This window comes from Petromyzon marinus, chromosome 41, assembly GCF_048934315.1.
Source record: "Petromyzon marinus isolate PM22_M1 ecotype Great Lakes invasive population chromosome 41, UKy_Petmar_22M1.pri1.0, whole genome shotgun sequence".
Classification (NCBI taxonomy): domain Eukaryota; kingdom Metazoa; phylum Chordata; class Hyperoartia; order Petromyzontiformes; family Petromyzontidae; genus Petromyzon; species Petromyzon marinus.
The window spans coordinates 3,169,296-3,190,014 of NC_133707.1; the positions used below are offsets into that span (position 1 = coordinate 3,169,296).

General features: G+C 57.3%; 1 protein-coding gene across 2 annotated transcripts in view; it reads right to left on the bottom strand.

Annotated features, from left to right (window-relative positions):
• Positions 1-20,719, bottom strand: part of LOC116951081 (A disintegrin and metalloproteinase with thrombospondin motifs 3-like) — an 87,335-nt gene that overhangs the window by 15,050 nt on the left and 51,566 nt on the right. For both annotated transcript variants that reach the window (XM_032969466.2, XM_032969464.2), the window contains exons 5-9: positions 11,429-11,512; positions 10,746-10,902; positions 5,943-6,048; positions 4,546-4,689; positions 3,773-3,905 (exon numbers count right to left, since the gene is read on the bottom strand). In XM_032969466.2, the coding sequence (XP_032825357.2) occupies positions 3,773-3,905; positions 4,546-4,689; positions 5,943-6,048; positions 10,746-10,902; positions 11,429-11,512 (624 nt within the window). The remainder of the gene's footprint in view (positions 1-3,772; positions 3,906-4,545; positions 4,690-5,942; positions 6,049-10,745; positions 10,903-11,428; positions 11,513-20,719) is intronic.

Below are 20,719 nucleotides of genomic sequence, written 5' to 3' on the forward strand. Positions count from 1 at the left end.
TGTCATGGACAGTGCTGTGGGGGGAGGTCCAATTCCGATTGGCTCCTCCCCTCATGGCGTCTGTGTCCACCACAGTGGCTAAAAGGGGGCTCTGGACGGGTGCAAGGGGCTGGTAACCCCTCCACCTTCAATTAATTACCACTAAACTACGAATACAAAATTTTACTAATAAGCTTGTGCCGGAGGCCCCGGGGGGACAGGCGTCTATGACGTCTCCTGGCCAAACCCCAATTGGCGGAGCCAGGAGATTGAATCTCTACCCTCGGGGCTCCTCCAGAAACAACGAAAAGCCACTACGGATGGCCACGTGGAATGTTCGAACGCTCACTGCGGAGGAGAGGCTGCTACTCCTCTGTCGGGAGCTGGACTGGTACCGCCTGGATCTCTGTGGCATTCAGGAGGTCCGGTGGACCGGTTCTGGCTCCTGCAACCATGAGGGGTTGACAGTCCTCTACTCGGGGCAGCAGACTGCCAAACAACAGAGTGTGGCTCTTCTTTTGAACAAAAGAATGAAGGGGGCGTGGGAGCGTGGCGGTGAGGTGTGGGAAGCTGTAAGCCCCAGGCTACTTTGGGCTCGCCTTCCCATCAACCGGAGGCGAGGAGTGGTGGTCGTGGTTACTTATGCCCCCACCGAAGACGAACATCCGTGGAGGGATGCAGGCAAAGCCGATGAGTCAGATGCCTTCTATGACCTCGTGTCACAGGTGCTGGCTAAAGTGGCCCCATGGGATAGAGTCATCATGTTGGGTGACTTCAATGCCCGAGTTGGTCATGATGCTGGCACCTGGTCTGGAGTGATTGGAGGGCATGGGCCAGATCAGCTCAATAACAACGGTAGGAGGCTGCTAGATTTTTGTGCAGCCCACAGGCTTGTAATTACCAACACGCTGTTCCGGCATCGGCGCATCCACACAACATCATGGATGCATGCCGGGTCCAAGCAAGAACATCTGCTGGACTACATAGTGACGGACCAGCGGATGCGAGCCCATGTCCTTGACACCAGGACCTACCGTGCAGCTGATCTGCCCTCTGACCATCGACTAGTCATCTGTAAGATGCGCCTGCCATTCTTCCACTCCGGCGGTGGGTGTACACCCAGGACCCCATTCCAACCTAAAGTGGCCTGGTCTCAGTTATCTGATGAAGGTTGCAAGCGAGAATTTCATCATCGCTTGCGGCTGGGGTTGGCATCGTCCCCCACTCCTCCTGATGTCGAGGGTAAATGGGCGAGGTTTAGGACTGACTCATGCAGCTTCAATGGCTGCTTTGGGTACGCGGTCCAGACCTCTCCAGAGACCCTGGCTGACAGAGGAGGTGTTCAGGATGGTTGAGATAAAGCGACAGGCCCACTGTCATCGGCTACAGAATCCCACGTCAGAGAATGAGGAGGCTTACCGCAGCCTTCGCTCGGAGGTTCGGAGAGCCGTGAGGCGCTGCAAGGATGGGTGGTGGTCGCGGGTTGCTGAGGAAATGGAGTCTGCCTCAGTGGCCCGTGATCACAAATCTCTATTTAACTCCATCAAAAAAGTAACCTGCAGCGCCACACCTATTACCATCATTAGGGGAAAAAAACGGTGATCCAATCTCCGACCCCCAGGAACAGGTTTGCAGATTTGCTGAGCATTTCTGTGAGGTCCTGGGGGAGGGAAATCCCTCAGCCAGGAAAACATCGTGGCATAAAGTGAGGATGACCCTGCTGAGGCTGCGGTGCCTCAAATATTGGAAGAAGTCACCCCCTGTGAGTGGCTGGGTGAGGTGCCATCTGTTGAGGAAGTACTGAAGGCGATCCGGAGTCTGAGACCAGGAAAGGCAGCGGGCAGAGATGATCTCACAAGCGAAATGCTGAGGGAGGGTGGCGCTTGTGCACAGACTGCCCTATATGACATCATAACAACAGTCTGGACCACTGGACGGGTTCCGCAGGATTGGAAGGATGCCCTGGTGGTCCCCCTCTTTAAGAAGGGAGACCACACAGACTAACAACTACAGGGGCATCTCACTCCTCAGTGTGCCGGGAAAGGTCCTGGCAAGGATTATTCAACATCGCCTTGCCAGGCACGCTGAGGAGAGGCTTGCGGAGCCCCAATGCGCTTTCAGGAAAGGGGGGGGGGGTCCTGCAAAGATGCCATATTTTCTGTCCGTTTGCTACAGCAGAGGTGTAGGGAATTCCAGCAAGACCTACATCTCTGCTTTATTGACCTGGTCAAGGCCTATGATACCATCAGTAGGCCTGGGCTCTGGGTTGTTCTTCGTGCTTTTGGAGTACCTGATCCTCTGCTCACGATCATTAAGGACCTTCATGATGGTGAGCGGGCCCGGGTAAAACTACGTGGCCGGGAGTCAGAGCCATTCCCTGTACACCTTGGGGTGCGACAGGGATGTCCTCTGGCTCCCACATTATTTAACATCTATTTTGACCACGTAGTTCGTGAAGCCTTCAATAGCTGTACCGGGGGAATCTCCATTTGGTACAGATATAATGGGAGGCTGATCAATGCCCGGGTGTGGTCAAGGGATGGCTCCCTATTGGTCAACCATGTTATGTATGCCGATGATTTGGTAATAGCCGCTCATTCAGAGGAGGAGTTGGAGACGCTGCTGCTGAGACTGGAGCGTGCCACTAAGAGATGGGGCCTTACCATCAGCCCCACCAAAACTAAGCACCTGCCTGGGTATTTTGTACCATCGGACACTCCACCCCCACAACTCCCAATCGGTGATGGGGCAGTTGTGGAAAGAGTGGAGAGTTTCCCATACCTGGGCAGTGTGCTTATGACCGGCTCCAGTTTAACAGCAGAGGTCTCACTCCGAATCAGTCGAGTGGCAATATCTTTTCATCGTTTGCGTAACGCTGTGTGGAAGCTACCTGGTCTGTCGTTCCGCACTAAGCGTCAGGTCTTCTCGGCCACGGTCATTCCCTCCCTTCTCTACGCTTGCGAAACATGGACCTCCCTAATAGAACTTCTTCGCCGGTTAGAAACATTTAGGCTGGCCTGCCTACGATCCATCCTAGGTTTAACCAGTCTGGATTGTGTGAGGAGCTCACAAATCCTTGAAAGATCTGGGCACAGTCCCATCGGTGAGCTCCTCTGGCAGGCAAGGCTGCGTTGGTTGGGTCATGTAGCCCGCATGCCCAGCCACCGCATGCCGAAACAGCTTTTTTCGGCCGGATCGAGGGGGCTAAACGGGCGCGGCACGGGCTAGAGAAGAGATGGAGTGATGTGGTACAGGAGGACGTGGAGCTGAGTGGACTTGCCAATGACTGGTACCAGCGGTGTCAAGATCGGCCTCTGTGGAGGAGGCTCGTGAAGGACGCTACTGGGCAGTTGGAGGCAGTCCCCCTCCAACAACAACGGAGGGCGGAGGAGGGATGCTCACAACAACGAGCGGAGCGCCGGGTGGCTAAAGCACAGCAGGTTGGCACAGTAGGGGGCACAGGTGGTGCATCAGCCAGTCATCTCAGTCATCTCAGTCAGTCGACCCATGGCACCTGGGTCTGCCCCGTGACCTCCTGCCACCGGGCGTTCGACACTTCACGTGGCCTCAAGGTGCACATGGCCTGGCACAAGCGTCGTGGTGACGTCACCGCCACTTAGTGGCGAATGGCGGTTGTTGTGTGTGTGACTGCGGGTGTGTGTGTGACTGCGGGTGTGTGTGTGTGTGAGTGACTGCGGGTGTGTGTGTGTGACTGTGTGTGTGTGTGTGACTGTGTGTGACTGTGTGTGCGTGTGTGACTGTGTGTGCGTGTGTGTGTGCGCGCAGTACGCACGGCCGTACACATCTTGTATCCCACGCCGAAGTCGAAGCGGCACTGCTCATCCATGGAGTAGTTGATCCCGGGCAGCTCGGGCATCGTCGGCCAGTCGTGCTCAAAGGGGTCGTCCAGCAGGCAGTCGTACGAGCTGCGCGGAGAGAGGAGGGGTGGAGGGGGAGGACACGCGGGTGGCAGGGGGTGACCACGCAGAGACAGGGGCACGGGGGTACAGAGACACAGGAACACGGGGACATGAGTACGCAACGTACACGTGTGTGCGTGTGTGCGCGCGAACACGAGTGCTTGTGCGCGTGTGCGTGCGTGACTGTGAGTGCGTGACTGTGAGTGCGTGCGTCACTGTGAGTGCGTGCGTCACTGTGAGTGCGTGCGTCACTGTGAGTGCGTGCGTCACTGTGAGTGCGTGCGTGACTGTGAGTGCGTGCGTCACTGTGAGTGCGTGCGTCACTGTGAGTGCGTGCGTGACTGTGAGTGCGTCACTGTGAGTGCGTGCGTCACTGTGAGTGCGTGCGTCACTGTGAGTGCGTGCGTCACTGTGAGTGCGTGCGTGACTGTGAGTGCGTGCGTCACTGTGAGTGCGTGCGTGACTGTGAGTGCGTGCGTGACTGTGAGTGCGTGCGTCACTGTGAGTGCGTGCGTCACTGTGAGTGCGTGCGTCACTGTGAGTGCGTGCGTCACTGTGAGTGCGTGCGTCACTGTGAGTGCGTGCGTCACTGTGAGTGCGTGCGTCACTGTGAGTGCGTGCGTCACTGTGAGTGCGTGCGTCGTACTGCAGGTATCGCGCGAGCTCCTGCCGGCTGCAGCGCGACCAGTGGTAGCGGTGGAACGCGGCCTGCACCAGCGGCGCCATGATGCTGCCCATGCTGGTCTCGTCCCCACAGCGGTTCCCTTGCCCGTCGTGCTCCATGCCAAGCCTGCACACGCACGAACACGCACGCACGAACACGCACGAACACGCACGAACACGCACGAACACGCACGCACACGCACACACGAACACGCACGAACACACGTGGCCGGGGCGTGAGCGTACGCATGTGCAAAAGCATACGATGGGCGTACGCGCGCGCTCAAACAAGCATGTGCACGAGCATGAATAAATAACGACGAAGAACCTCCGCGTAGCCTGTCACGGGCTGTTGGCGACCACGGTGCACGAGGGGGTGGTGTGGCCGCCACTGCACCCGGTCACCTTTGTCTCCCCCGGGGCTGACGTTTATGCACTGTGCATTCCAGGTCCCAGCGATAGCCTGGGACCTGGAATCGAACTACCGGTCGCCGGGGTTCGTAGCGCCGCGCGGAAACGGCTGCCCCACCGCTCATCCACGGGCACGAACAGAGACGCGCACACACTGGTGAGCACACACGCGGCCCAAGCGTGCTCGCATAGCCACGCCGGTTGCTCGGGGTTGGAGAATCATTGCGCCCGTGTGTGTCCCGCTGCACTCCCTCCCTCTCTCTGCAAGTGCCACCCCCGCTGGCCCTGCGTGTGCGTGAGTGCGTGTGTACGTGCGTGTGTGTGTGCGTGTGTGTGTGCACCCGCTGTGTGGCCACAGCTGTGTAAATTTGCCGACCGTGGGCAATAAAAACTCTTGCTGGGCTCCCCGGTAGCTGGCTGCAGTCCGTGAGAGCCGCTCGCTCGCATCTACAAACTCACTTTTAAAAAGACAAAGATCCCCCGTGCAGCCTTAACAGACTGTTGGGACAAGTGCTGTTAGTGAGCACCTATGGAGGCCGGCGCGAGACACAATGGATTCAGTGAGCAGCACCACCCCCGGCTGCCTTTGTTTACACACAGCACCAGGTACTCATGTGAGTCTGAGTCGACCGAGGGGAGGCCGAATCACTCACTTAATCCATCAACCCCTCAATCGCTCACTCACACATTCACTCACTCATTCATTCACCCATCGACCCACTCAATCAACCACTCATTCATTCACATACCCACTCACCCAAACACCGAGCAACCTGCTCCCTCACGTACCACTCATTCACCTTCTCACTCACCCACCTAATTACTCACCCAAAACTCGGGTCTTAACCTCATGTGGCGGATCTAATACAGATGTGTCAGGTCTAACACACACACACGTGATGGTTACACATCACACGCATGTGCGGGTCCAGCACACGCGTGGCGGGACAGGTGGCGGGCGGCACTCACACGTGGCCGGTCTCGTGCGCCACCACGAAGGCGGAGGAGAAGCCATCCTCGTGGTTCAACGTGCAGCTCCGCAGGGCGTGGCACATCCCCGTGACCGGAGCGTAGCCTGGGAGGGTGGGATGGGTGTGTGGCGTAACCGGCGTGAGTGTGAGACACGGGGGAAGCGATGCGGGGAGAAACGCGCAGAGGGGGGGGGGGGTAGAGATTGGGAAGGATGGTGGAAGAGTCGAGGGATACGAGGGAATGGGAGAAAGATGTTTGTGATGACAAAGAGGAGTGAGAAGCAAGTGACGGATGGGTTTTGTGACGAGGGATAGGGGTGTGTGTGTGTGTTTGTGACATGAGAAGAGAGATGGGAGGGAATGGATGGTGGGCAGGGATGCAAGGGATGGAGGATGTGGGAGAGTGTGTGGGGTGTGTATATTGCGCCGCTGGCCGAGGCTGTGAACTCAAGGTGAGCAGGGCCCCTTTGCGAGCCCAGCGAACGTCACCCCCACCCCCTCCTGCAGCAGACACCGCGCTGACGCCGCCGGGTTACGAAACGGGGCGACTCATCGGCACGGCACACGGGGTCGGGGGAAGCCATGGGGCAGGCGCCGGGGCCCAACGAGGACCCCTCCCGGTGGTCGGGGTTTTTGGGGGTGGCGTCGAGCCCTGGACGGTGTGTGCACGATTAAGTCGATTGGAAATGATCGATTGCTCGTGCCCTGTAAAAAATGGTGCACCGCCCCCACATCATGCCTCCCGAAGGTGGGAACACCCCTGAAAGCCACGCCCTGGCGAGACGGGGCGGGCGACGACGCTAGGCGAGACACCGGGCCCCCCAAACTGTTTACGTGTCGTCCGATTGGTCAAGTTATTGAACCTACATAATCGGTGGAGTGAACCGGTTACTCAAACAATCGGCGAGCCCACCTCCAGTGGGTGGCATCGCCACCGCCACCACCGGCCCAGCGAGCGTTTACGACCGCTTGGGCCAACCCCTGATACACCAAGGCACACTCGTAAAGCGACGCTCGTGTTTTTTCCTCTGCGATCGATTGCCATTTTTGGTCAGACACGGGGCAGGCGGGCGGGCTTGCCGGTGTTTTGACGGCCCCTGCATTTTTGCAATAACTCGTCTCGGTCGCGCCACGTGCGGTGTGATCCGCGGCCAAAGCCGGCCGCGAGAGCGCGCTCTGTGAGAATTCCCCGAGTCTCAGGAAGGGGGACTGGAAAGCCTCAATCTATTTTATGGCTCCGATCTGTTTTCGTAACGCCGGCACCGACCGTACAATGTATAAAATACAGATTCGGGACGGGGGACGGGGGACAGGGGACGACGCCTCTGGCTCCCGCCCGGTGAGGCCCTCGCCCGGCGTTTTCAATCGCGCGGCGTTTTTCGGCGCACGTCTAAATTTAAACGTCTCGGCCTCTGCTCCGACCATCATCGCGTTCGCGGCCGGGACGTGTGCATCGCGCACGGGCGCTGCCGAGCGTGGCGACGCACGCCGAGCGTCTGCGATTGAACCGGGTTCTCAAGCATTCCACGAGCTCACGGTCTCGGCCCGGGCCACGGCTGTCGCCTGATGAAGCCGGTTGTAATTACTGGCGAAACGTCGTACTCCGATTGTAAATCTTGTGGATTTGCTGTCCAACAAACCGGTGTGCTGTACCCGTAACGAATTGGAATGTTCCGTTTACGTGACACAAACCTTAATAATTGGCTGTGTCGGGTGGTGGCGGGTTTAACGACACATTTATATATTTACGCGATCCAACCCAAAAAAAACTAGTAGTATTATGGATGATATTGGTCGGGAAAGCCTGCGTGATAAAAAGGACAACGTCGCGGTAACGTTGGGTTGTTTCGCCAACATTTGGCCGGCGTGCGACTTCGAGAACGGAACCGGTTTGTTGCGATGACGAGCGCAGGGAAGAGCGGAAGTCCGCCCACCGACGTGAACGCGGACAGATTCTGTGCAAGCGACATCGTCGCAAGCGGTTGCGGCCGCTCTCTTGCACACGGCGGTGCGCGACGATCCGCGGGGGGAGTTCCGCGCGGAAATTAATCGCAAGCCGAACGCTCGTTACGGGAATTGGCCAAACGTTCCCAGTGCAGGCGTTTCCTTGGTTCATAAAGGGCATTGCTATTACATGGGGGTGGAGTGGTGGCGCAGCGGTTAGCGCACTATACCACGTACCCGGGCCACCTGGGTTCAATTCCCGGTCACGGTCAACGGCGGCGGTGAGCGATATCTGAACCGGTCCCGGCGTGTCCGCGTTCACAAAGCCGCACCGCATTCGCCATAACCGTTCTCACTTCCAGTAGTGGCGATTGCATCGCATCAACAAAACATTCGTCAACAGCACCAGGGGCGACACTTGCACATGCGCGGATTGGGGGAGCGGCGGAGGGAGCGGCGGAGGGAGCATGCACAGAAGACCCGCGGATCACGCGGTTGGGGTTGGGCGAGCGTTCGGGCGAAGGCGAAATGAGATCCACAGGGCGACGAAAACACGGAGGAGGTGGGGTATGAGGGGGGGGGGGCTTAGACAGCCCAAAGGCAGCATTCTCATTCCAGCACCGTGCAGTGGCTAGAGGAGCCGTGTGCGTCGAGTTAAAGGGACAGGCCACCCCCCGCCCACCGAGGGCGGCAGCTCCCGGCTCGGTCCCAGCGGGCCGTGGGTGTCGGCTGGGCCGGTGTCTGTTGCTTAAGGTGGCTGGGAAGCAACGGAAACGGAGAACGGGAAGGATTTCCGCCGTCGGAACACCGGTGGCTACCCAGCGCTCGCTCACAGTGACGTCCACTGTCAAATGAGCATCCAGCCGCTGCTCGTGTTCCAGTGGTGGGAATTCCACATTCCTATGGCGGGGGCGATTCAACGGATAGGACGACCACTGCCGACTTCTCCACACTCATTTCATCGGTCCCGAGCAATCTCCCGATTGCGAGCAATCTCCCGATTGCGAGCAATCTCCCGATTGCGAGCAATCTCCCGATTGCGAGCAATCTCCCGATTGCGAGCCGCTCGCTCTGCCACCGAGCCTCCTGGCCGGTAACGTGTAGCCCGTTTGTTTGGTGAGAACGGTCAACTGACCCCCGTGACCCGCACGGCGACGGGAGGCCCTTGTCCAGCAGGGGAGTGTGGCAAGGTGGCTGCACGGCGAGACGTACGTGACACGTTTTGCTTTTCCACTCTTTTCCCAAAGCCAGAATAAGAGGGGCACAGCGTCCGACGGGGAGATGGCTGCGCTTTTAAATCTGTTAGCGAGACGGGAGGAAGGTCGTTCGAAATATCGTGCGGTGTTAATTTGTAGCAAAGCACTGTGTAGCGGAGGGCACGCTTGCCGCAGAACGGGGGCATGAGAAAGAAGTGGCGGACATCGGAAATTCATCGCAAAAGCCCGGAGGACGGGTTATAACCCTGAGGTGTATCATCGGTGACGTTCTGCGCGTGGACCTTCCAACGTAAAGGGCGTCGCCCTTCCCGCCACCGCCGCTCACACCGGGAGCGTCTGGCTGTCCAGAAAGGCGATTCTCACGTGCCAGCGACTCGCGCTGCGAGAATCAATCCTTCCAGAGTCGTCCCAATTACATAACAATCAGCTGCGTCACGACTTGACCACCGTCCAAATCTGAGCGACGTGATTGGCTGTCACGGATCGGCGGGGGGGGGGGGGGGGGGGTGGGGGGGTGGGTCGCAATTCGATTCGAGAATTGATTTGTATCCATATATGCAAACCATATGCAGAATTAAATACAAATGACACAGGACACAGATGATACAAAGGAGAGTGGTGTGGTTGCCTGAGACGGGGGTCTGAGCAGGCAGGGGGCACACGACACAGAGAGAACGACGCAGCAGACGAAATGATTCAAAGGAGAGGCTCGTGCAGGAGGGAGATTGCACCAGCGGGGACACGGGGGAGCACTCGCACAGACACACAGATCGCGCGGCACGCTCATTCAGGCACTAGCGAGACGCACCGTACACACGGGGCGGATGGCACAAACGAGATGGTGCAAACGATCATTTAAAATGCAATCGATTTTCGAATCGAACCGTGACCGCCGATCGTGACAAGCCAATCGGCGGCGGGGTTCACCGTTGCCCGGCTGGCGACCCCACGGGGGGGGGGGGGGGGGACGGCACGCCGCGGTTACGCAATCCCAGGCCGCGGCACGGCGTCGGAGCAGCGCTCCTCCTCAAACGGGCGACGGCCGCGACGGAACCCGGGCCCTTCGAGCCCCTCGGCCACTCGCGACTCTTCCCCCTTCCCCGCCCCCCCCCCCGCCTCCCCCCCCAGCCTCCACCCTCACGGCGGCACCGCGGCTCCCACAGATTCTGCTAGCGTCGTTGTTCCTGCCAGCGGCTGGGTGACCGGGCGGTGCCGCTCCGACCCGGAGTCGAGCGCACAGGGGGGGCGGGCGCACAGCCCCCCCCCGCCCCCCTCCCCCCCACCCTCCCGGGAGCTCCATTTGCTCGGGGGGGGGGGGGGAAATCGGTCTTCGTCGCCGCTCCCAGAGGCTTGACGGCCGGTCCAGGCCGCGAACGACGCTCGGCTTCCGGCCCCCCCCCGGTTGGGAAGCAGAGCGCCGCCACGGGCCGCGGCACCGAGCGGCGCTCTCGCGACGAGCCTCGCCGCCACATCGGCGACCGACGGCCGGCCCCGGCAAAGCCGCGCGACTCGGCGAGGTTGGCCAGGAGCGCGGCGGAGGAAGAGGAGGCTACGGAGCCCGGGCGGGGAGGGCGGTGGCATTGTGGTGGTGGCACGGTGCCGTGCGCTGCAGCGGTACCGGACTGAGAATGATACCTTACCTTGCATACCTGCCGGACCGAAGTCCTGGCGGGTGAGGAAGATGGCGTGGTCGTGGTGCTCGGCGTGCTCCACGTCCGCACGCTGCTGCCCAAACGCCCAGCGGCACACCTGTTCCAGGCTCCGCGCCGGGTTCCCGCGCTCGATCAGGCTGATCGACTGCACGGGAGGACGATGAGGATGGGGGAGGGGGTGGATGGGGGGGGACGGTCAGGATGGGCGGTCGTGCGTAAAGGGCGGGCGCCACGCGGCAGCGTGGACGTTCCGCGCCCGTCCTCGCAGTGTCCCCGGAGAGGGAACGCCTCATTTGCCGCGCGTCCGGGAAGTCAGGTGACGCACGCAGGGGCGACGTGTTTGCAAACGTCAACTTGGTTTCTATCGCCTGGCGTGTCCTCAAAATACCGGGCCAGTTCAGGGCTGGGATTGCCCCCGTATATATATCCATTCCCTTAGCAAAAGGCCATTACACCGCGCAATGTTCCTAATATGACGACAGTGTGATGATTACATAGCTGCTGATTGTCATAGCCAATGCTGCTGCTGTTGCTGCTGTTGCTGCTGTTGATGAACATTACATGAGGATGATGACGACAATATGACTAATGATGACGATGACGACGATGACGACGATGACGTCGATGACGACGATGACAACGATGACGACGAGGGTGTGGCGGCGCCGTACCTGCCGGTAGCCCAGCATCACCATCCTGACGAGCACGACGTTAATGTGCGCCCCCAGCGAGTCGTCGTGGTAAATCTCGTTCACCTGCGGAGGTACGGTCACACGGCGCTCGTCACGGGTCCCACTCGCCCACCCGCCAACCCGCTCATTTACTCGTTCACCCGCTCATTCACTCACCCACCAACCCGCTCATTCACTCGTTCGCTCACTCACCCGCTCATTCACTCACCTGCTCACCCGCTCATTCACTCGTTCGCTCACTCACCCGCTCATTCACTCACCTGCTCACCCGCTCATTCACTCGTTCACTCAGTCACCCGCTCGCTCACCAGGCTACAAAAGTGGCAGTGCAAATGAGTGACGAATCGATTCGAGAATTGACCTCGGGGCGAATGCAGCACCTCCAGCGGTTGGAGGGGTCGCACATGAACCCCTCGCGCACGGTACACGTACGGACACAAAATAACGGGTCCGTGCATGTTGCAGTAATGGGGTCACGGTGACCTCACGAGGGAACACATCGCCCCCCCCCCACCACCACACAACAACAACAACAACAACCGCCATTCGCCACTAAGTGGCGGTGACGTCACCACGACGCTTGTGCCAGGCCATGTGCACCTTGAGGCCACGTGAAGTGTCGAACGCCCGCGGGCAGGAGGTCACGGGGCAGACCCAAGTGCCACGGGTCGACTGACTAAGATGACTGAGATGACTGGCTGATGCACCACCTGTGCCCCCTACTGTGCCAACCTGCTGTGCTTTAGCCACCCGGCGCTCCGCTCGTTGTTGTGAGCATCGCTCCTCCGCCCTCCGTTGTTGTTGGAGGGCGACTGCCTCCAACTGCCCAGTAGCGTCCTTCACGAGCCTCCTCCACAGAGGCCGATCTTGACACCGCTGGTACCAGTCATCGGCAAGTCCACTCAGCTCCACGTCATCCCGTACCACATCACTCCATCTCTTCTCTAGCCCGTGCCGCGCCCGTTTAGCCCCCTCGATCCGACCGAACAAAAGCTGTTTAGACATGCGGTGGCTGGGCATGCGGGCTACATGACCCAGCCAACGCAGCCTTGCCTGCCGGAGGAGCTCACTGATGGGACCTTGCCCAGATCTTTCAAGGATTTGTGAGCTCCTCACACAATCCAGCCTGGTTAAACCCAGGATGGATCGTAGGCAGGCTAGCCTAAATGTTTCTAACCGGCGAAGATATTCGCAAGCGTAGAGAAGGGAGGGAATGACCGTGGCCGAGAAGACCTGAAGGGTTAGTGCGGAGCGACAGACCAGGTAGCTTTCACACAGCGTTATGCAACCTATGAAAAGATATTGCCGCTCGACTGATTCGGAGTGAGACCTCTGCTGTTAAACTGGAGCCGGTCATAAGAACACCACCACACACGCACCACCACACACGCACCACCACACACGCACCACCACACACGCACCACCACACACACACGCACCACCACACACACACGCACCACCAAACACGCACCACCACACACGCACCACCACACACGCACCACCACACACGCACCACCACAAAGACAAAGATAAAGATCCCCCGTATAGCCTTAACAGACTGTAGGGGCAAGTGCTGTTAGCGAGCACCTATGAAGGCCGGAACGGTACACGAGGGGGTGGGTGGCCAGCACCACGCCCGACCGCCTTTGTCTCCCTAGTGACGATGTTTACACACCGCCCCAGGTACTCATTTGAGGCTGAGTCGACCTAGGGGAGGCCCGGGACCGGTTCAGATAATCGTCACTGGTGTTGGCCGTGAGCGGGAATCGAACCCGGGTCGCCAGGTTCATAGCGCAGCGCGCTAACCGCTACACTATCGCTCCCCACACACGCACCACCACACACGCACGCACCACCACACACGCACCACCACACATGCACCACCACACACGCACCACCACACGCACCACCACACGCACCACCACACGCACCACCACACACGCACCACCACACATGCACCACCACACACGCGCCGCTTCCTCGCGCACAGCAACGCGCCGCTACTGGCGCACAGAACCACAACGCGGCGGCGATACTGGCGGTGATGGTGGCGGTGATGGTGGCGGTGATGGTGGCGGTGATGGTGGCGTCGGGCAGTGCCAGTTGACAGAGACAAGCGGGGAACGTTGTGCGAGTGACGCGGGACTCTGCGGTTTGTGAGGCCACGAGCCGATCGCCAGGTGGGGGAGGAGCGGTAGAATTGGTATTGAGTAATCGGTCTGACGATCAGCACCAATACTGATCCCTTCACTACGATCAACATGAACACAGCCTATGAACACGAATACTGATCACTACGATCAACATAAACACCGCCCATCAACACGAATACTGATCACTACGATCAACATAAACACCGCCCATCAACACGAATATTGATCACTACGATCAACATGAACACCGCCTATCAACACGAATACTGATCACTAGGATCAACATGAACACCGCCTATGAACACGAATACTGATCACTACGATCAACATAAACACCGCCCATCAACACGAATACTGATGCCTTCGCCACACAGGCATCAAACACAACGATGTTTTCTGATCGCCATCGTCGCCGTGGTCGTAAGGAGCTACCATCTATCAGCTGGAGGACGAAGCCCTTCACAAAGCCATCCCGCCTTCACTCACAGTTGGTGTCGCTGCTGGGCGTGGAGGTGAAGAGTTGGTGGATCACGGAGGGATCGGTAAAACTCTCACAAGCTGCGAGGCTGCGAGGTAGCCAGGAGATGGCACTGCGAGTGTGGCGCTCTGAGCGTTGTCCCCTCGTGCGTGTGCTGGGTTTTCTTCCTGCTTTCCGGTGCCCTCCCTCACGCGACGCCAAGCTCGTTCAAGACGTTCAACACGTAGCAGGCTTTCGCGACCAATATTATCCACGAGAGGTTTTTGTTGGGTTAGATCGCGTAAATATATAAATGTGTCGTTAAACCCGGCACCAACCGACACAGCCAATTAGCAAGGTTTGTCACGTAAACAGAACGTGCCAATTCGTTCCTAGTACAGCAGCACTAGGAACGAATTTCTGTACTAGTAACGAACGTTGACATATTCTTGGTTCTTTCGGTAAAGTCACGTTGAAGGGAAACAATAAAATAACAAGATATATATAAAACATTAATATATTTTATTCTTCTTTGGTTCTTTCGCTAAAGTCACGTAGAATGAGAATAAAATAATAAAATAAAACAATAAAATTCTCACGACGTTTCGGCCACAACACAAGTGGCCTTCTTCAGGTGAAAGGAACAGACCTGTCGGGACGACAGTGCTACAATGAACGCTGCTAAGATTTGCAGCGTCTTTTAAGCTGGTTGGATGTGTAGGCTTTGACCAGTCACAAGCTAATCCCTCAACTGTTTCAATGCTAAATTCTCCTGTTTGATATGTAAACCCCTTTGTCAGGGTGCCTCACTTGTCTCAACCAGCTTAAGGGACGCTGCGAATCTTAGCAGCGTTCATTGTAGCTATGTCGTCCCGACAGGTTTGTTCCTTTCACCTGAAGAAGGCCACTTGTGTTGTGGCCGAAACGTCGTGAGAATCTTATTGTTTTATTTTATAATTGTATTCTCATTCTACGTGACTTTACCGAAAGAACCAAAGAAGATGAATCATTGCAGTCACGAAAGCTTTAAATCGAAATATATTTTATTGTTTCCCTTCAACGTGACTTTACCGAAAGAACCAAGAATATGAATCACTGCAGTCACGAAAGCTTTAATTCAGAACGTTGACATGTTATATTTACGTGACAAACCTTACTAATTGGCTGTGTCGGGTGATGGCGGGTTTAACGACAGGACTTGAGCGATGCTTCCCGATGCAGCAGGACCCCCCAGGGAAGGCAGCCCCTAAGACTCCGCGGGGCTTCCCCGAGTAAAAAGTCGTCGTCGGTAACGCGCGCTACAGGTCACAGCAGGGCACGAGTTGGACGCTGTTCTGCCTGCGGGGCTCCAGGAGGAGTTTCTGGACACCGCCACGCGAGGGAATTGAATCTGACGTGTGTTTGGGGCTTGTGTTTGCCTTCGTGAAGGCAGCTTATGTCTAATATGGCGGAAGGGGAAAAAATGGCAAGACCAATATTTTGTGGTGAAATCTGGCAGTGACCGACCTTCGCACCAACACCTGAACCCTTCCCCCAAAGTACGATCGTGACGAATCGCACACGGGTAGGCCCCAGGTCTCGACTTGCCCTCAATACCCTTCTCAAGCCTGAGGCCTTTGATAGTTGTGCAGCGATGTGGAAAAACTGGGAGCACTGGCCGCCACCCCACTGAATTGGTAACCTTCCTGGGCCCCCCCCCCCCCGTTGGATACTTCCCATGCAACCTTTCGACGGAGGAATTTAAAAAAATTCTATTTGCAGAGAAAAACGCAAAGATAACATTTTTTAAGGAGGTGTCGCTACGGAAACGTGGGGCTGGCCCATGGAGGCCTGCCACAGAAAACCAGAAGGACCCGTGCCCCCCCCCCCCCCCAGCTAATGATACCGCATTTTTTGGCGGGAATTTTGCAGTAAAATGTTTAATGGGCGTTTATAGAAAAATGCCAGGAAATTTGAGTCGGGGCAGGGCCCAGCTGCCGGTCTTGGGTCTGGGAAGCCTCTCAAGACAGTTATTCCATCTTGAAGGCAGAGCACGGCTCCCTCCACGGGGAGGCACCGTGGCCCTCGCAGCAACAAGCGCCTGGGTTCTCATCCTGATCCAGGCACCTTTCTGCGTGGAGTTTGTACGTTTCTACCCCCACCCTGTCCAGCTTTTTTTCCTCCGGGTGTCTCTCGTTTTCTACCACAGCAAACAAGACATGTAATGAACGTTAATGTTGCTGGCCAAACGTCCCACCGCAGCAGCAGCAGCAGCATCTTCCAGCGTGCCTCCCCTGGGTGATATAGTCGAGATGTTAACTCCCTCGCCTGGTATACAGGAGGCCGGGGGATTCGATCCCTACCCTGACGCCTGCCGCTGTATATTTGGAGTTTGCGTTTCTCTCTCCCCGTGACCGCGTGGATTTTTCTCCGGGGTCCCCCGGTTTTTCCCCTCCGCAATTTAGAATCAACCTCACGCGTTCATAGAGTTTTTGCTGCGAAAAAAAATCCTTGCGATGAGCCACTTCCGTTGAGTTATCATTCGCGATGGCCAAGTCGCTTCTGAAAAAGAGCTATACAGCTCAGTGGGGCCTTACCTAGTAAAATAAAAAAAATCGTTTTAGTAGTTTATAAGCAACTCTCGTTACATTATCGCAATGAAGCACACTCACACGGGTCTTTCTACACATCGATGTGAGACCAGAGGGCCATCACACACTGGGTTTTTAGAAATGTTTTCTTTTACCAAGTAAAAAAACTATTTTGTGTTTAAATGTAAATTTTACACACGTTTATTTGCATTCACCCATTTTTCCCTCATTGTTGGACATCGGAAACAATTGCCGTGACGGCGGAATGGGAGTTTAAATTGCTCGCAGGAATTCGGGAACGCTATTAGCGCTGGTCCGTGGGATGTTTGCGAGAGGCAGCATTCGATTTAGTGCTGTCTGTGAGTCCTGGGCAAATTGCCTTCGAAAAGTAAAATACGCGCACACACACATACACACGCACACACACACATGCCTGGCTACACACACATAGAGTCAACACAAAGATCCCCTGTATAGCCATAACAGACTGTTGGGGCAAGTGCTTTCAGCGAGCGCCTATAAAATCCGACATGGCACATGAAGGGGTGTTTGGCGAGCACCATGCCCGGCCACCTTCGTCTCCACAGCGGTGATGTTTACGTACCGAACCAGGTGCTCTTAAAGCTGGTTCGGATATTCTCCGCCGATGTTGACCATGAGCGAGGAATCGAACTTGTCTCGGCCGTTTCGAAGCGCAGCGCGCGGACCGCTGCGCCACGATACGCGCACAGACGCGCACATGTGCGCGCAAACACGCGGGCGCACGCACAGACGCGCAGACGCGCACGCCACACATTCCACTGCGCCTGCCGAAACGCAACTCATCTGGAGATTCCAAGGTCAGAATTTTTTCCTAAGTTTCACAATCGCCCGGTAAACAGGCGACGGACGCGGCCGCGCCGCGGTCGCAGTCGCGCGTCTCTCTCTGGTCTGCGCCCGAGTCGGAGCCGGCCGAGAGGGCGCCGTGCCGCGGAACGCACACCGCATTCCGGCCACGCACGCAACCGCGCGTCGTTACCAAATGTGTGTCCGTTCAGCACCACGCCGCCCCCCCCACCCCCACGCGTGACGACCGCACTTCACCACCCCCCACCCCCACGCGTGAACGGTAACGGTTGGATAAATCCTAAGAGCTGCGGTGGAAGTGTGTTTGTTGGGGGTGACGCTGCGCTGCTCTTCAATGCACAGAAGCTGCTCCTAAGAGCGTGCGGCACCACGGCGGAGCACTTAGCGGGCAGCTTGCACCGAATGGAGATGACGTCACCACTGAGGCTGTGCCAGGCACTCCGAGACACGGACGCGCACATACACAGGCAGACAAGGACAAGACCAAGACAAATATTCCCCTTTACAGCCTTAACAGGCTTTTGGGGCAAGTGCTGTTAGCGAGGCCGGCACAGTACGCGGCGAGGGGGTGGGTGGCCAGCAACCTCGCCCGACCGCCTTTGTCTCCCCAGTGGCGATGTTTTTACGCACGGCACCAGACACTCATTTGAGGCCGAGTCGACCGAGGGTAGGCCCAGGACCGGTTCTCCCAGGGATCGCCGGGGTGACCGGCAAACGAGCGCAAGGGCAGGGGGGGGGGGCAACCCCCCAAAGTCCAGCGATGGGGGGAGGGGGGTTGAAGGGGGGGAGCGATTTCCTCCCCAGCCCCACCGCTCACCTTGAGGGCCAGAACATCGGGTACTGTATTTGACTGATCATTAGCAGAGGAAATACAGTGAATGTCTTTAAGTTAATGTAGGGGGGGGGACCCTGTTTAAAAAGCGTGGCATTTCAGGACCACCCCAACTTTCTGCCAGAACAAAATGTACCATGGCAATGCCTGAGTGCCCCTCTAGCACACGTGAGCCCCTCTAGCCCACGTGAGCCCCCCTAGCCCACGTGAGCCCCCCTAGCCCACGTGAGCCCCCCTAGCCCACGTGAGCCCCCCTAGCCCACGTGAGCCCCTCTAGGTATTCTGCTGGCTCTGCTCAGCGCTGGTAACCGCCCGCCACGGGCAGACTCTGGAAGCCGCTATTTACACAAAGGAGCTATTTTTAAAGATAGGACAAATTAAAGAATCTGCTGTTTATTTTTTGGACGTGCAGAGCACTGGGCGGCAAAACAAGTGCCCTGGACAAACAAGGACGGAAATAGAACGGGACCTAGAAAACCACAAACAGAACCAAGAGCAGCACCAACACTCTCCTGTCTGGTGAATGTACAAAGATACCCCCCGTTTCGCCTCAACAAGTGCTGTTAGCGAGTAGCACCTATGAAGGGGGTGGGTGGCCAGCACCACGCCCGGCCACTTTTGTCTCCCTAGTGACAATGTTTACACACCACACCAGGTGCTCATTTGAGGCTGAGTCGACCTAGGGGAGGCCCAGGACCGTTTCAGATAATCGCGAACCCGGGTCGTCAGGTTCGTAGCGCAGCGCGCTAACCCCCCCCCCCCACTCCCACCAGCATCACTCCCACAGCTCGCCGCAGGCAGCCACAACGCTGCCCTCTGACCTCCAATCGCAGCCAAATCGGGATGTGAACCCAGAACTCTGTCGCAAGTCAACTCAATCCCAAACTCTCAAATACCAAACTCTCAGATCCCAACGCATTCCCTGCCCCCCCCCCCCCCCACCCACGAGATGGTGTGCAGAGTCATAATCACAATTGACAGGACCTTAGTCAATCTGCTGCTAGATGAAAGCCTCTCCCCGCACGTCCTGAGAGTTACGGGGGTTGTTTTGGCTGTACTTCACGACGCTGGTCGGCGCGTGTTGGCGAAGGGGGCGCAAGAACACACCGGTTCGGCTGTCGCTCGCCACGGATGTTAGGCACGGCTTGGGACTCGAACTCAGGGAACCAGGAGCAAAGTGCAGTGTGCTAACCACTGAGCCGCCACTCCTCCAGCTGCCAATTAGTCTCTTCCCTGCCCATGATTAAAGTTCTGTCTCTTTGCCTCTTTGTTTCAGGGAGGGAGAGGAGGGAGGGAGGGAGAGGAGGGAGGGAGGGAGAGGAGGGAGGGAGGGAGGGGAGAGAGAGAGAGAGGGACCGAGTCGTAGCGACGGAGATGGAAACTCTGCTGCTCCGACAAGGAGGCCTCTGGAATGCGTCGACGACGACGGTGATGATGATGACGACAGTGATGATGATGACGACGACAGTGTTGATGACGGCGACGGTGATGATGACGACGACGATGATGACGATGGCGACGACGACGACGGCGATGATGACGACGACGATGTAGGTTGAGTGCAGTGTTGCGATCTCCTCTCAAATGATTCGTTAACCAAAACAAAAGTGCAGGCGCACGCACGCACACAGGCACAAACGAACACGCGGCGGCGAGCACACACACATGCACACACACGCACACACGCGCGCGCACACGCACATACGCACACGCACAGACACACACGGGCGCGTGCACACGCACACACACACACGCGCGCAGACGCGCACAGACACGCGCTGTGCACGCACAGACATCAACACGCGCGCGCGAGGGGCGGCTCGCGATTATCTGGGGCAATGGGAGGGGGGAGTGGGGGGTGTGCATTAGAGAACGTACACGATGCACACACACACAAACGTCCATACGTGAAACTCACCGAGGCTTCTCTGGATAAATTAATATTGTTGTTTTCGTCGTCGTCGTCACGATGACAATTCGAACGGCTCGGGTCTCGGCGCGGCCGCAATTTACCACCGCTCCAGCCACACTGCTCGGAAGCGAAAACCTCCTCCTGAGCGAGTCGCAAAGCATTTCTAATTTTTCGACCACCAAACCACAATGGCCTAAATTAATTTACCCAGGAGATGACGCGGCGGGGACTCCTAAGAGCTCGGAGATCCTGGGATCAGCATCCCGGGTTTCAGATGCCCAGCTCACTCTTACGAATGACTCATTGTCGTCTCTCAATATCTCGCCCGGGTTAAACAAAATAAACGTGCAACTGGATGAAACCACATCATCGAGTGAGGCGAGTCTACCGTCTCAGCCCAGTCCACCTTCTCGGCCATTTCTATAACACTATTAAACTATTTTTTATTTTACCAGGTAAGACCCACTGAGCCACAGCTCTTTTTCAGAAGCGACCTGGCC